This window comes from Saccoglossus kowalevskii, chromosome 8, assembly GCF_978046115.1.
Source record: "Saccoglossus kowalevskii chromosome 8, keSacKowa6.1, whole genome shotgun sequence".
NCBI classification, from domain to species: domain Eukaryota; kingdom Metazoa; phylum Hemichordata; class Enteropneusta; family Harrimaniidae; genus Saccoglossus; species Saccoglossus kowalevskii.
In genome coordinates, this window is record NC_140648.1 from 24658385 (window position 1) to 24674381 (window position 15997).

The following is a 15997-nucleotide window of genomic DNA, read 5'->3' on the forward strand; positions in this document are numbered from 1 at the left end:
ATTTTATCTTTCAGTAACAATTCTCGCCAGAGACTGCTTTTTACAAAATATTGTAAAAAATTGTAGCTTAAATCTCGATATAAATTTAGGCTGAATTATATGTATAGTCCCAGTCATCGTTTGAAATATCATCAACTTAATACTACATACCAATTGATACACTCCTTTTATGAAGATCCAATAAACATTGAAAACAAACATTTAATTTTGAACAAACTACCAGACTATAAGAAATTTATAATTAATTTATGAAATGACATTCTTATAACGGTTACGGCGTGAAGCTCTAGGGGGCGCAAATCATTGCAATGTCTCCACAGTAATGCCCACATAACACGGACTAATCTCATAATGAAAAAAAGAAAAATGCTATGAAAAGTCTTGGTAGTATCATGAAATACTGACAATCTAAAAAGCTGATGGAAACAGGTGAAACTAGGAAATAATTTGAATGAATATTAGAAAAACAAGAATTAGTGATAAAATAAAATATAGCTCTTATGTAACATTTTTCGACTGCCTCATTGTTTTTATTGCTCAGTAATCTTCAGAATAATATCTTACAATTATTAGCGGGATACATAATTGTGTGAGAGTTTACGGCACGAAATACTAAATGTGTAAAAGTACAATATAAATAAGATTACAACTGAACAGAGTTCATATATTATGGCGTTTAATTTGGTTTTCGTAGCATGAGGGTTTTAAAATGTTGATGCTCCGTGTAAAGTGCAACAAGATCCTTCCTAAAAAATGTAGTGGTCTACTAATCTGCATATATAAACAGAGAGACACGCTTGTAGTTGCTTTGATGTTATAAACGGCGATAATTAATATTAGGTAGCGAATACCTGTAGACAATACAATTTCCGAAATACAAATACAAATAGAGAATGTCACTCTGAGTCACGCACAGTAACCATAGTTTAAAAGGACGATGGTCGTGGCGCAGTCTGTGCTCGAAGTTCATGTAAACAATGTACATTACACACGTTTTGTGCATCACCATATGAAACAGGAAGCGGCGCGGCGACCACTGTCCTCATATACACACACAAGTGCAAAGTGAACCAGGAATGCGCAAGAAGGCAAGTATAATGGAAAAAAACTTCTAAACCAATTTTTCTCTCGATACTTGTTCATGTATTTTTAGTTTATTTTTGATGAATGATAATAGCCGGTATAAACATATAGGGGTACAGTTATTGAACACATTTTTCGTGGCAACGGAACTTGGGAGCTGTTTTGCTAGTGATAATAGTATAGCTTCTGCTATTGTGTGTGATCTACCATTGATGATTCCGGAGCAGCATGCCTGACAACGGTATATTGCCACCCAGGGTAGGCTATTTCACTGTTGACATTCGAATGTCTTAACATTGCCGCTTATGCTCACTGCAACTGTTACGACAATAACTTCTGATACTTTTTTCATTCCACCGCTCAGGTTCATTATCCGCTGCGGCATCCCAGCGTCGTTCAGCAAATTGTGATCGCTGGCATAGTAATTAGTATACACCACGCTAAAGTCTAACCAGCCATCGATATTTTGTCATCATTTCCCCCAATGTATTATGTTCCAACGGGCAAGTGACGTACCAAAGTTTCTGCTTACTCACGGAATTACTAATATTACGTTGGAGAAAAATAGTCGTAACAGGACAGAAAATGGTTACTGCAACCGAGTAAGGTCACAGCCATGTATTTTACCTGTTGTATTTTGCGCTTGCATAATTAACATTTCCATTTTAAATTCATTATGTTGATTTCACAATTGAAATTGATGTTAAACTTATGTAAATATGAAATATCACTTTAAAACTAGATTTACATTTGCAATCTTACTTCTAATTTTGAGAATGAATTCACATTAAATATATTTACCATGTACGTTATTTGGGTTTCTTCAACACAAACTGTTGCCAGTAGGGATTTCATTTCAACTATCAAGCTCTGCATTTTGAAATGTCGTTTTTATAATAACATGTAAATTCTTGATAAACAATCCACTATACACTATACACGCAAGAACTAGGATGTCTATTTTTAAGCTCTATGGTCACACTACAGAACTATGGTATTTTAATAACTCTATCCCATTGAATATTTAGTCAAATTCATTTTGGTATATGTCATATCACTTTTAAACAACGTTTAAAAAAATACTTGAAACATTTACGACCCACATTCTCTAACCATTTAACCGTTTGTATCTCCATGATGCGATACATAGGCCATTAGTGTCATATTTCTAGATATTTTTAAGCACAATATTACTTACTTACTTACCTATTAACTTACTTACTTATTTACTTACGTACTTACTTATTTGTATGTATTCTAAACTAAAAACGAATAAAGCTTAGAATGAACTCCCGTGTGCTAAGAGTATTAGAGGCACAGTAAAAATTAATTGAAAATTACTTGTACTTGAGATATTGATGGGAAAGCTGAAAACTAATTATGCAAATCAGACAATTAAAATGAACAGATTTGAGTGTAAAACTAATAAGATCTGCGAAATGTAACAGACCATCTATTTATCAAGTTTCATTGAAATGTGATCAGAACCAAAACATTATGAATTATTATGCTAATTAGGGAATTAATATGAACAGATTTTAACCCCAAACAGATCATATTGTACATTGTCAATGTACAAAGTTTCATTGAAATGTGATGATTAGTACTGAGATATCAGTGTGAAAGTTGAAAGTTGATAAATTATGCGAATTAGGTGAATAAATTAGGTGAAAAACTAAACTAATTGGCTCACTGCATAGTAAAAATTAATTTACAGGTGAAGATCAGTACTATGCAAAATAGGTAATTTATATTACCCTAAAAACTACCAGGTTTGTGCAGTGTCCTATATGACATATAGGTACCAATTTTCATTAAAATGTGATGATTAGTATTTGAGATATCAGTGGAAAGCCGGAAATTTGCACATCAAAACTGTGGTTCATTAGATATCATTGGAACAGTCATGGAACAGCTAAAATGAGCTAATTATCACGGAAATTATGTAATTAATATGCATGGATTTTTACCAAAACCTATTCAAATCTGCGCATTGGCCCAGAGCATGTATGCACCAAATTTCATCAAAATCTGATGCATGATTCTTGAGATATAGTGGAACAGACGGACACACACATACACCAACACACACCAACTGCAAAACCATGAAAATACATTTGCTATACATTTACAAATGTGTAATTATTTGTCCTTCGTCTCCAGTGGAAATTCGAGGACAGTATTTCCACGTCAAGTAAAGAATTCCGCATAACAAAAACGCGAAACCCTTTAAACCAAAGGTCAACCCAGCTATATAATATTTCAATAGGTCATTATCGTAACTGATGCAGTATCCTCGAACGGTAGTATCATGGAGCATTTTCCACTGTGCGCATGCGTTGTCAATTACATATCCGTATAACATAGGGAAAGGAACTGGTCCTATTAATACAATGTACAAGAATTATTAGTATTAGTAAGTAGTGTAAATAGATATGTTAACTTGCACAATTTACCAAACACCAACCACAAAATACAACACTGTCCGACAACCCCTGCATCTGACATAACACGAATCAATAAAATATCATATTAAGCGATAACATTTTGTCTATTCATTTAATCAGATACAAATGGAGTTTGTCATTCTGTATAGAAAGTGAAGAGAAGTTACGATACTTACCAATAAATCGTGTTAAAATAAATTGCATAGCTAATGCAAAGGTCTTATCTTCTTTATTTACAGATCTGAAATCAAAAGAAATCCGACATCTAGAATTCACACTTTTGAAAAACTTATAAAACTACAACGCAAAATCAGTGAATAAATTATGACGTCTATATATTATATAGAATTGTGTGCCAGGTTATTATCACGTATAACATGCCATTTCATTCTTGGTCAGGACATCACCGATTTACGTGATGCAACTTTTTGACGATATAGTGCACGCATTTCCATACAATGTTTGCAACCTAGCACAGTAAATTTCTCATTATTTAATATTACCTGATAGTGAGGAGTACAGTTGGTACATTCCGAATCGAGGAAGATAAAGTATATAGAATCGTCATAATAACATACGGAATAAAGTACGAACACGATCTACTGCGTTGACATGCGCCCTCTGTAGCCATTGGTATCTGGAACGTTCCATTTACCGTAGATTCGTTTGATTGAATGCAGCGACAATCAGCGAATGTCTGTAAATCAAAATAAATTTGCGTATATACTGTGGGCAAACACCAATTACCAGTACCATCGTACTAATGTCCACAAAAAATTGAGATTGCGTTGTTAAGATTAACCTTTAAAATACTAATTATTGTCACTGGCTTCTGTTATTTTACAAATACAAATGTGCATAATAACATAATTGTGCACTTTGAGAAGACGTATTTGATTGTTAAACGTTAAGCTCTACATTGTCAATAGTGGATTTTACTGTTCATATCCTACACGATGTTTTTTCTACAGTAACATACAAGATTATTCCTCTACAGTAATGTTGTGTACCTTCTTAGCACATATCTTGATATTTACACTGCGACAGAATACACACACTACATTGTTTTACGTATTTGTACTTATGTTACCAGCTTTTGTGACCAGTTGATCAGACAATGCAATATATTGGCTATAAAATAACATACACATTTAACAACTTGAAATAAAAAAAACAACAATAAAATTCACACAAAACCTTTGTGTTTTGTGTCATCGCTATTTTTAAGAATGTTCGATTGAATGCATCAAACATTCAATAAAAACAAACGAATTGGGTACTGAATAAAAAAATCCGGAATTGTATGTGATTCTGACTTTCATATACGACTCGCACTCAATTATTTGTTAAACAATGATTCTTCTTACCATATTGTCATTCATTTGTGTACATCCCGCATAACAAGGCGATTTATAAGTCACATCATCAGAACCACACACAGGCTGATACAGGTCATATTGACAATGACAACTCGCTATGCAGGCCATAGTCCAACTTTGATCGTTCATTCTAAAGTAAACAATGACAAAATACTGAAATACATGTATTTATTAAATATGTGTGTACTTACATACATTTATTAGAAACTATATATTCACCCTTTTTTGAAAGGTGTGTCAGCCATGTATACCATTTAAACGGCGGTACGCGCCACACAAGCACGAGATGTATTGGTCTCATATAAACAAAGATGGCGATTTTGATTGTTTCGAAATCAACGTGTTACCAAGCTTTAATTTGGTATTTTTAGGTGATTGGAAGGTATCGATGGAGTCACCGGCGGTGATTAGTGCAAATCGCGTCCAGGTCAAACTTCATCCTTGTTATTTTTGAATTCGTTCAGCATACCCTTTGTTGTTTGTTACACCACTGCAACCAAACAAATATGCCAAACTTAATATGCCGGATACACCTATTGCAATCATCATAAACTTTGTCAACGCATCTTCTTGTATTATTTTGAACCATTTAATAATATAACCACCTAAACATGCTCCAATGCCGTATGCTATCCCCAATCCTATTCCTACATAGAGAAGAAACAAATGTTAATGTTGGTATAGATCATAGAAAGTGTTGTTAATATTAATATAATGTATATTATTATGTATCCACATCGCCATAAGTTACAGAATACCATTTATCGATATTGCATGGGTATCTGCATCATACCATATTAGGAGATGGTAATTCTAAATAGGGAACAATTCCGCGGTATTTGCAAAATAAATTCATAGCAAGAATTTTCATCATTTTGCTCATTTCTGGTCTTCCTAAACATAGATTGACATTCAGTGTGTTTCGATCAATATTTTACATTAAAAGTCATAATATTTACTTACCTGCAGTCAGATTTGCAACCAATGGTGTCATGTAGAATTCTTCTTGGATGAATTTAGGTGTAAAAGCCCCCAGGGCGATGCCTATCCCTAAGTCAATTGCAAATACCACTGTAACCAACATAAACTGTGGATTCATCATCAGATTGTACAACGTTTGCAAAACATCTACAGGAAAATAAATCATTATTTACCAATGTAAACCTATCTGAATATTTGATTTAGATTGTTCCGTAATTTGGAGACTGAGAATAAAATATTTAAAATGTTTAAGCGTTTTTAAAGTGGACAAGCTTAAAAAGTGTTCATACTCTGCATAGTGTATATTATATTATGAACACATTTGTAGTTAGTGTTTTAATGAAAAAATTCAAGCTCAATTAAATAAAAGTGGAATATCCTGTGATTTAACACAGAAATGTTCGCTGTGTTTATGTCAAATAAAGGGGGTAGGTATGGTATAATTTGACTTAAATTCAATTAAATATTAATAAGTATATTTTGAATATAGTGAGGGTCGTTACTTAGTAGGTGTAACGTGAAAGAAAGTTGTCATAACATAGACATCACAAACCGACATCTTCACACGAAAAATGAGTGTTTTGCCTTTGGGTTATTTCATATGTGTTATATCGAGTGCGTCTTCTTATGGGCCATAAATATCTTTCTTACTGATTTGACTATGCTGTGTATGGAACTGTCTGGAAATTGTTGTATCGATTGATGTCAGTCGTTTGTTTTGTGTCCTGTAAATTTGTTTTTATGTCTCTTGTTCAACGATCTATGTTTAGGTTTGTTATTTCTACTGTGAGAATGAGAGTGGCTATCCAATTGCAAGGGGGGTGAGCTTTTAGGAAGTCTACCCAAAAGATGCTCTTAACATACAAGTATCCGGACAAAACCTATGACCATCATGATTTCAACCTCAAGGTAAACTACATTCTGGCATTAGAGACAGACATTCACATTGATTGACTTTATTCTAGCAATTTAGGTCATAGCTTCACTGGGATTCCCATTATCATTACACTTCTATATAAATATAATTGTTACTAATTATTACACCAATATTTTATCAAAATGGAAGTGAATGCAATAAAATGACACTATATACACAAAACAAGTAGAGATGATGATGTGTTAGTATATTAATAGTCAGTGAAACAATGTTATTTGAACACTACTTACCCTTTAACGTCGTCATAAATGCCTGTACTGATGGAATTGATTTCTTTTCTCGTCTCTCTTTGTTATTCTTGTTGGTAATTTGATACCGACGGACTTCACAATTTCTGGTCAAATGTTTCGGTATCATGAAGAACGGAAATGCCACGAGGACCATGAATGGAATTACAATGACAATTCCCAGCCACCAAGCACCAAGCCATGACGATGTCATTGGTTTCAAGTCTGCAGTATCCATATTGTTCCTGTTAATATCAATGTACACATATGCACTGGCCCCGGCAGCCACCAAACCAATAATAGGCCCAAATCCCCACATCATATTGACAAGTCCTGGAGAAATTAGAAATAAAAGATGAGGCAGTATAACTCGTATATTTTTCAATTGAATGGTGAAACAAATTTCTCTGTGATTTAAGGTAGAGATGCAGTTTACCTGACAGGTAGTTTAATTTAGTTAATTAGGAAACCAAGATTACCTCCCTTGTCCACAAAACTATATATTTCCGGAAAGCTTATTGTATGAATTTTAACATTTTGTATTTATGAACACTATAGTGTGCACAAAAATGTGCTTTTTTGGTGAAAAGTGATTAAAAAAATAGCTTCTAATCCATGCTTCTCTTTCCTGTCAAAATTCGTCTATCGGTACATCTGTTTACTATGAAGAAAGTGCCGTCTTGAACTGTCTAACAGTTGTCAATTTTGCAGGGCAGCAGCTCAAATCTCACTACTTTAAGTGTATGCATAAATTAATACCCAGGCTAGTAGTCTGTACGATTGTTGTAACACTGTTCAACCATAAACAATACCCCGACAGCGTTTTGAAGATGAACACATTGTCAATCATTTGTGAAAATTTCAAAACAATAGGTCAAAGCTTCTAGGAGCTATTTTTTTTAAAGTTCTGGGATGTGCTCTAAAGAAGAAGCTGAGATAATTGCTAATTTGCATAACCATTCACTCAGTAAGAAGTTTGCTAATGCTCATAATTAAAATGAATGTAACAGTTCCAAATTTAAATGTATTATCGTTTTGTTAAAAGTTAAATATAGTGCATAATATGGAGATCCCGTCATTTCCTTTTTTTACCATGTTTTCTTTGTATTATTTATGTACAGCATTGCTAAATCTTGCTGAGCATTCAAAACAGAATGTTTGCACCTGTTATCTATTTTTTAAAATCATTTTTGTGTATGTTCCAATATTCACAATTCTACAAAATGTTAACAGTCATAGCCAAGACTGTTTTGATAATACAAAGCAAAAAAGAAATGTTACTCCCAAGTGCCCACCAACCTACATCTGTACCTTAATTATAAATGCAAATAAGAATAACCACCTTTTATTGATTGCTATTGTGCATGAATGTGCACGTTGTGATTTATTGAGTATGTACAGTATAATACATCGCCTGTATAATGCTTTGGCAAAATTGCTGTGATTATCTATATTTTACAATATGTTCAGGGTATTGCACTTTAAAAAACGCTTATTTGAAAGGTGTCAATCGCAATTTTAAAAAATCGAACAAGCAGTCTGAAATGAATTAGAATTTTGCACTACTAATCTACTACTAAATTATTAATCATTTTTTTGAAAGAATTTCACAATGTTCGATTTCATATCAATAATAATATACGACCTTTATCATGGCATGTCACCGAGCAAAATGTGTGGTATGAATAATTGATCACACCATAGAAACCAGTGAATGTCAGACTCTTATCTAAAAAAAATCTTCAGTGACAACAATTTTCAGTATTCCGGCAACATATACGTTCGAACGTCATTGATCCAAAATACACAGCTCTATTTATAGGTTACTCAATGATTTGGACATGTAGGCGTTTTATAAGTAAGTCGGTACCCTGAGTTGTCTTTAATGTAGAATAGTAGTACACACTGAATACTGTTGACACTTTTACAGCAGCAGTTTTGGGGCAGCCAATTTGCAAATTTCCTAGCGAATTAGCTAACCGATTGGATGTTGTCTGAACAGTTGGCTTTCGAATCTCGCTGGCGCCGACTTGCGGCTACACCCACTCTGGGTGAAACTATATTTGGGCCTGGCAGTATCGGCTTGATGTCGTTACATTACTGATTGTGATCAAACATGTCTAATTCAAAATATGATGTCAGCATCTTTTATTTTATGTTGTTGACATATTGTCTTAGACCCTGCAAATAGAAGTGTGCATAGAATCTGTGTGCATTGCCGTGTGATAACTGTCATAAATTTGATTGACAGGTCATACTTGTTGTCAACTCTGGATGAACAGTTGGAATCTACCAGGTGTGCTTGAGATTTACATAACAAAAGGTGTTTACAACTTTGAAAGAAGAATTTGAATCTACCAGGTGTGCTGTTATTTGAATAACAAAAGAAGTTTACGATCTCCCGAGTTTCCTACGTGACACAGCTGCTAGCAAGATCACATTCTGACTGGCTTATGTGGAAACCCAGGTGGTGTCACTGAATCTGGAATTTAGTATCCTGCTATTGTGAGACAAGTTATACAGGGTACAACCAAAATTCTTTGGGACTTGTTTGAGCTGCCTGGCGATCCCTGCTTTTAGTGGCACCCTCCAGAATAACAGTATTTCTCTGCAAGCAAGACTCCTGTATTTATTAGTTGTTGTGTTGCAGAAGCCATTGACTGTCATCCATTTCCACATACTGGAACTGTTAGTTATCACCAATGCACACTTCCCTAAGCAATCTTCTATTTTAGTGACTATTCATTGTAATTTTCTGTGCTTTATTTTTTGTAATTATTTTGAGAGGTATTAAAGCCAGGAGCTTTAACTCGATATTTTGATCTCTGTGTATTTCTGTCATGAATTTGTTTTTGCGTATATGTTGACCGACTTAATTAACTGATTATTAGCGAATTGCTGTGTTATATCTGTCATCGTTTAGGCCTATTTGAAGTTTTGGACGGAACTTGGCTCAGTGATTTGGAACTAATTACCAGATAACCGTCGCGATTCTGACAGTTGGTATCCATAGTTATTAATGTAGTGAACGATTAATCAAAAGATATGACGTATTCAGTGCTTAGTGTGATTAGGGCGTAACCTTCAATCATAAAGCCAGAGTCTTTTTACTGTTTTGTAATTGGTTAGAGTTTTGAAAATGAATAAAGAGAGTTTGAGTTGGTCTTGGGGAGCACAGCACGATAGACGCAGTAGAGAGAGTGCAGTCCTGGAGAGTCGAGGGCAGTCCTGGAGAGCCTTGGGGCGAGCCTTGACGCAGTCTAAAAGAGCCTTGGGTCAGCCTTGCGAGAGTCTTGGGGACTTTTCCCCAGGGCGCTGTGTCTTATAGAGTGCTTGATTGACCGACTAAGACGAGAGCTGAAACGTATTTCGTTGTGTGTGTCTTATTTGACTGTAAAGTACAAGTGACTTCCCCGATCCCATACCTCAAGGGGACGAGATATAGAGACGAGACGAGATTCCCCCCTGACAAGTGTTGAGAACCCCGTGAAGAGAATTTCCCCCTGATACGTGGTGTGAGAACCCTGGGCAGGTGTTTAACACACATTGACATCCTGTGAAGAGAAGTGAAATGGCGAAGAGGTGTCTTTCTTGTGAACCGAACTAACTGGCTCGATGGCAGAGACGAAACCGCGCTCGACAACTAACACCGTTACCAGTATGGCACCGATGAACGACGCTGAAGACATGAAGATTTCAGAACCCCTTCGGAAGGACGAATATCGTATAGGACTGTATAATTAAGAATTGTGCGACATTAAAGACAAGATGAAGTGAAAGAACGACCCAGACTAACGCGACGACAAGAGAGGAGACGCTTATAGACTTTGATTCGAACTTTAGCTATCTGTGTATTGCTTAGAGAACCGCTGGTTGGACACTGTAACTGACACTGTATAACTCAGGACGTTGAACCCTTTTCCAGAATCCTAACCCTATTGTTCAGTAATGTAATGTATTGCTTGCTTTTCCTATCGTTTTTTCTTACCCTTTTTTTTTGTGATGTTGAATTGTATGTATGTAAGCACCCAGATCTTTGTTTCGAACTGATATTTAGTGACGTGCGAGGTCCTTTATAACGATTTAAGCGCGCCTCAGTGGACAAGTATTTGCAACACAGTGTTAGGAGTTTTGTGAAGTTTTATGGAGTTTTAATGAGTTTATGAGTACGGATTATGATGGGGAAAGTAATGCCCCAATGAGTTTTTAAGAGTTTTGAGATTTGTCGAGTACAGAGATACCGACGTTTTAAGAGTTGTTGTTGTTTATGTGTTGTTTCCGGAATACTTCTGACGCTTTTTGAGTTTAAAGCACCTTTGTAACGTTTTTTAATGTCTTTTGAGATGAGAGTTTGGTGCGCTTATATACGTATTGTTTGATATCGCAAGCTTTTGTTCATGATTGACAGGATTATATGTAACTTAGTAGTTTCTATCGTTTTGTCTTTTTCCCGTCTTTTTTGCCAGAGGAGTAATGTGTTATGATAGCTTTGTCTTTGCATTCTGTTTCCACGCCGTATGACTTGTGTTTAGATTAACGACTTGTGAGTTCAGTTGAAGTTTATAAGCGTATATGAAAGGAGTTTGATTAATAGCTTTTTATTCATTGTTTATTAGTTATCGCTTTGCAATGCTTTAACCGAGAGACGCATCCCTGGTAATCATGTGATCATGCTGTTGACTGCAGCGATTGGCTGATCGCTTGGTTACACCGCCACGCCTTAGTTTTTTTGACCTTTTGATATAGAGTTTGTAACCTTAGTAACGGAGACAGTGCAGCGAAGGGTTACCTCAGTGGACCTGTTTGAGAAAAGCAAGTCGATTGGTAGCCTTTCCCTTGTTTTTGATTCATAACCGTTGATATTTGTGACTTTATAACCATTGTATTTAGACTTTATAATCATTGTACTTAATTAGTGTGTTTTACTCTTTTTGATTTATTCCTTTTATTAGTATTGTATTTAACCCGTATTACGATGAGTAGAGGACGGTATCTTTGATTTATGAACGTGTTATGCCAAGAGGCACAATCTCAGTTTGGGTGAAGGGATGTGTCATGAATTTGTTTTTGCGTATCTGTTGACCGACTTAATTAGCTGATTATTAGCTGAATTGCTGTGTTATGTCTGTCATCGTTTAGGCCTATTTGAAGTTTTGGACGGAACTTGGCTCAGTGATTTGGAACTAATTACCAGATAACCGTTGCGATTCTGACAGTTGGTATCCATAGTTATTAATGTAGTGAACGATTAATCAAAAGATATGACGTATTCAGTGCTTAGTGTGATTGGCTTTATGATTGAAGGTTACGCCCTAGTCTTTTTACTGTTTTGTAATTGGTTAGAGTTTTGAAAATGAATAAAGAGAGTTTGAGTTGGTCTTGGGGAGCACAGCACGATAGATGCAGTAGAGAGAGTGCAGTCCTGGAGAGTCGAGGGCAGTCCTGGAGAGCCTTGGGGCGAGCCTTGACGCAGTCTAAAAGAGTCTTGGGTCAGCCTTGCGAGAGTCTTGGGGACTTTTCCCCAGGGCGCTGTGTCTTATAGAGTGCTTGATTGACCGACTAAGACGAGAGCTGAAACGTATTTCGTTGTGTGTGTCTTATTTGACTGTAAAGTATAAGTGACTTCCCCGATCCCGTACCTCAAGGGGACGAGATATAGAGACGAGACGAGATTCCCCCCTGACAAGTGTGGAGAACCCCGTGAAGAGAATTTCCCCCTGATATTTCATTTCCAGTAATATTATCTTGTCAACCCCGTACTAGCAGTCCCATACTCCTGTCCAGTGTGAGTTCTGTGGGTGCCCTCTCATTACCGATAAGCAGGCCTTACACAGTGACAATTGAACACATCGTAGTGGGAAACAAGCAGCCACTTCAACTTGATGACAATGGAGTCAAAACATAGACTGAATAACAGTGGTGATGTTAGGCTTGATTCTTTCAATTCTAGAGAGGTCCAGATTGCTATGTATTCCATCGCATAGAGGAGACGCACCATAGTTTCATTCTGAAGATGTTTCCAGGATTGATAGATATTTGCAACACCACAGACCATTTTGCCTTCATCTATATGACCTCTGTGAAGGCGCTTATGGGGGAAAACTGGGGTTTCGCACTTTATTTCGACTCCCTCATAATCTAGTGTTTGAACGGTAATACGAGATGATTACAGTGTAATTTACTGTTTTGACCACATATTTTTTTCTGGAATAATGCCCCATTATCTGTGGGGGATGAATACAGTATAATTTATTGTTCTAACCAAATAATTTACATGTAGTAACGCCAGTAAATCTGGCTAGTATTTATTTCTGGTCCAACGGAGTAAAACACTGGAGTAAAATTTGATTGAAGTTGTAGACAAATTCTAAATAATACCACATGTGAATATGGGGCGAATGACAAATTGATCTAATGGCAAAGAATGGAAAAGCAAGCGCAAGTTTGTGTCTTCACCTATGATATAACCTAATTCACCCCATGGTGAATACAACATTTTGCGCTGTAGCAAAGCGGATAAACTATCAATCAGACAAGACACTAGTAGAATTATATGAACCCAGCTCAATAACCCACTCAGAATATCACTGGGAATGTCACATTACTGTAATCAGTGCCCTGTCTGGATTACAGGTGGAACCCCCTAGACTCGTTCATATTAAATAGCAATTGTTGGATTAATTAACTTGGTGGTAGAAATTTCAATGTTACAGTGATCAAATAACACCCCAAACGGAGACAGTATGTCTAGAAATGACTAGTATGACATAGGTAACCATATGGTGTAAATTGCACATGGAACATACTAATAATCACCTCTGTAAATTAATTACTTATCTCCATATTGCACAATAATATTTCCCGTGCGCTTTGGTCAGATCAACAACTCAAAGGCTGTTAAAATTACAAAAATTAAACTTACCTAGATATAAGGCTGATGTAGTGTGCTTGGCAAAATCATCTATAAATGAGTTTCCAAGTATTGATATAGGACTATATCCAGCCCCCGTCATCAATGCACCAAATACAAAATATAAATATGCTATATAACTTTGTTGAACATTAACTGTATCTTCTGATGTTGAACTGGTTGTTTCATTGGCTAAATCTTCTCCACTGTTGTTGGAACATAGATGTACATTTATTATTTGTTCAGTCACTGTTTCGTGTATGTATTCATACGGACCGAGGGTTAAATGTGGCAGTATAGATATAAATAATCCTGCCGCAACTACCAAGGTTCCAACTGAAATCCATCTTGGTCGATGAGCGTTGGGTCGCCCACAGAGATAACCACAGAACATCATAGTGACAGGTGGGCCCACTTGGTACATACTGCTAATGGAACCGAGCTGGGCACTATTTAGATTATATCGCTTTTCAATTGTAGTCAATATACCTATCTTGTATCCAGCAATAAATCCATTGAGACCAACGACGACCATCAGGCATGCAACAAAAAATCGAATATCACCAAGACGTCTCTCGAGCCAGGTTGGCTCATCCAGCCTCTTTGTCATACTACCATTCTTCGTTGACTCATTATATTCTTTATCATCATAGGGTTGTGATGTGATATCAAACAAGTCCATTCCCAGTGGTTCTGTGTCTTCAATCATTTTAAAATGTAAATCTTAGCAGAAACGATGTATAAGCGACTTGTATTTTACTGTTTTATGAATATTATTCAAATTAGTTATTTGTGCTGGGTGTTATTATATATTTATAGTAAATGACATGCAATGTGTATTAACAACACAGATGCCAAATAACAGCGGTTTAGTATAATATAGTCACCAGTTCAAAGCATACGGAAATAAAAATGCATTTTACAAGTGATCACACCATATTGATGCTGTCAGAATGAAAAGTGTGTTATGAGAGTTGTTATAGCAATAGGTGATCTACTCGTGTCTAAATATTATTCAAAGTGTTTGAAAGTTCTCTTGTTTTAAATGATATACAACACAGATGTCAATTTAAACTATACCGAATTATACCGCCACAAGTGCTTTATGAGTGTGTAAACTACGTTAAATGAAGCTAAATCACAGCTGTCGAGCTTTTACTCGGGGACACAGCATTTGCTGAATTGGTTAATATAAATAAAAAGTAAAATAGACAATATTCTATAAGTGTTACATTGTGTGTATATACTTTTATTTATAGGGGGATTATAGTGATGTTATTTATAGTAATTTTATTTTATTTATTTCTGTCTATGTCTTTCGATCTATCTTGGTGGTCGGTCGTTACAGCCCTGGTATAAATTATGATGAACACTACTTCTCGAATATAATGTATACCAGTAACGTCTAAAACCAGAGCCAAAACGTCCAGCTACCAACAAAATGGGATTGTTTAAAAAACCCGGAACCGGAAACAGAACGTGAAATTAAAAATATTTCAACATATGGGTTGTTTAATACAAGTGATATTGCATTAATGGACTTAGTTTGTATATTGTTATTATTATTTATTTCATTATAGTCGCAATTTTTAGTTGTGTCTACACTCATTCTAATAAAGTGGATGAAATAATGGGCAGAAAGCGCATGTTTACGATGTATCCGCTTGAGGGCGCACTTCATGTCTTGGGTCGATGTGTTACACTTAAGTCCTGTGACTTCCTTGTTGCTTCCAAATATTTTTAATTTCATGTTCCGGTTCCGGTTTTTTTTGGACAACCACAAAATGGCGATGGCGTAATACTGTTCATTTTGATATCGGTCGTGTATTTTTAGTCACCATTAATGCCATTATTCTAACTTTTTCAGTTTTGAATTTCTGTAGCAGCATGTACTAGAAATCGAGTGAATAAAAATAATTTAAATTTTAATAGAAGACTTTGGATGAAATAACATTTTAATATCGAATTCTGTTTTCTTTTGTGGCAGTTATGCCAAATATATATGGCATTGGCACACGTCCCAGTAGTTGGAA

At 35.7% G+C, this 15997-nt stretch overlaps 2 protein-coding genes across 2 annotated transcripts; both read right to left on the reverse strand.

The window, feature by feature from the left end:
- Positions 1–2751: 2751 nt before the first annotated feature.
- Positions 2752–14102, reverse strand: LOC102808908 (solute carrier organic anion transporter family member 2A1-like). Its single transcript, XM_006816291.3, has 8 exons — positions 13977–14102; positions 7058–7387; positions 5873–6037; positions 5379–5556; positions 4898–5039; positions 4034–4227; positions 3707–3771; positions 2752–3465 (listed from the first exon to the last, which is right to left on the reverse strand). Exons 1-8 carry the CDS (start codon positions 14065–14067, stop codon positions 3212–3214), a joined length of 1419 nt encoding a protein of 472 aa, XP_006816354.3. The 5' UTR covers positions 14068–14102; the 3' UTR covers positions 2752–3211.
- A 47-nt stretch (positions 14103–14149) lies between these two features.
- On the reverse strand, positions 14150–14673 carry LOC146739470 (solute carrier organic anion transporter family member 5A1-like). The gene is made up of 2 exons (XM_085502805.1): positions 14290–14673; positions 14150–14170 (listed from the first exon to the last, which is right to left on the reverse strand). Exons 1-2 carry the CDS (start codon positions 14671–14673, stop codon positions 14150–14152), a joined length of 405 nt encoding a protein of 134 aa, XP_085358931.1.
- Between the last annotated feature and the right edge of the window lie 1324 nt (positions 14674–15997).

What these genes read in the sequence shown, in the direction of transcription:
- LOC102808908 (XM_006816291.3), bottom strand. Translation starts at nt 14,067, where the DNA reads ATGACGGGGGCTGGATATAGTCCTATATCAATACTTGGAAACTCATTT. An exon ending in ATTTATGACGACGTTAAAGG is followed by an intron (nt 6,038 to 7,057) that starts GTAAGTAGTGTT and finishes ATTTTCCTGTAG; the next exon opens with ATGTTTTGCAAACGTTGTAC. An exon ending in GGTGTAACAAACAACAAAGG is followed by an intron (nt 5,040 to 5,378) that starts GTATGCTGAACG and finishes TGTTTACTTTAG; the next exon opens with AATGAACGATCAAAGTTGGA.
- LOC146739470 (XM_085502805.1), bottom strand. Translation starts at nt 14,673, where the DNA reads ATGATTGAAGACACAGAACCACTGGGAATGGACTTGTTTGATATCACA. An exon ending in GGATTTCAGTTGGAACCTTG is followed by an intron (nt 14,171 to 14,289) that starts GTAGTTGCGGCA and finishes TTCCAACAACAG; the next exon opens with TGGAGAAGATTTAGCCAATG.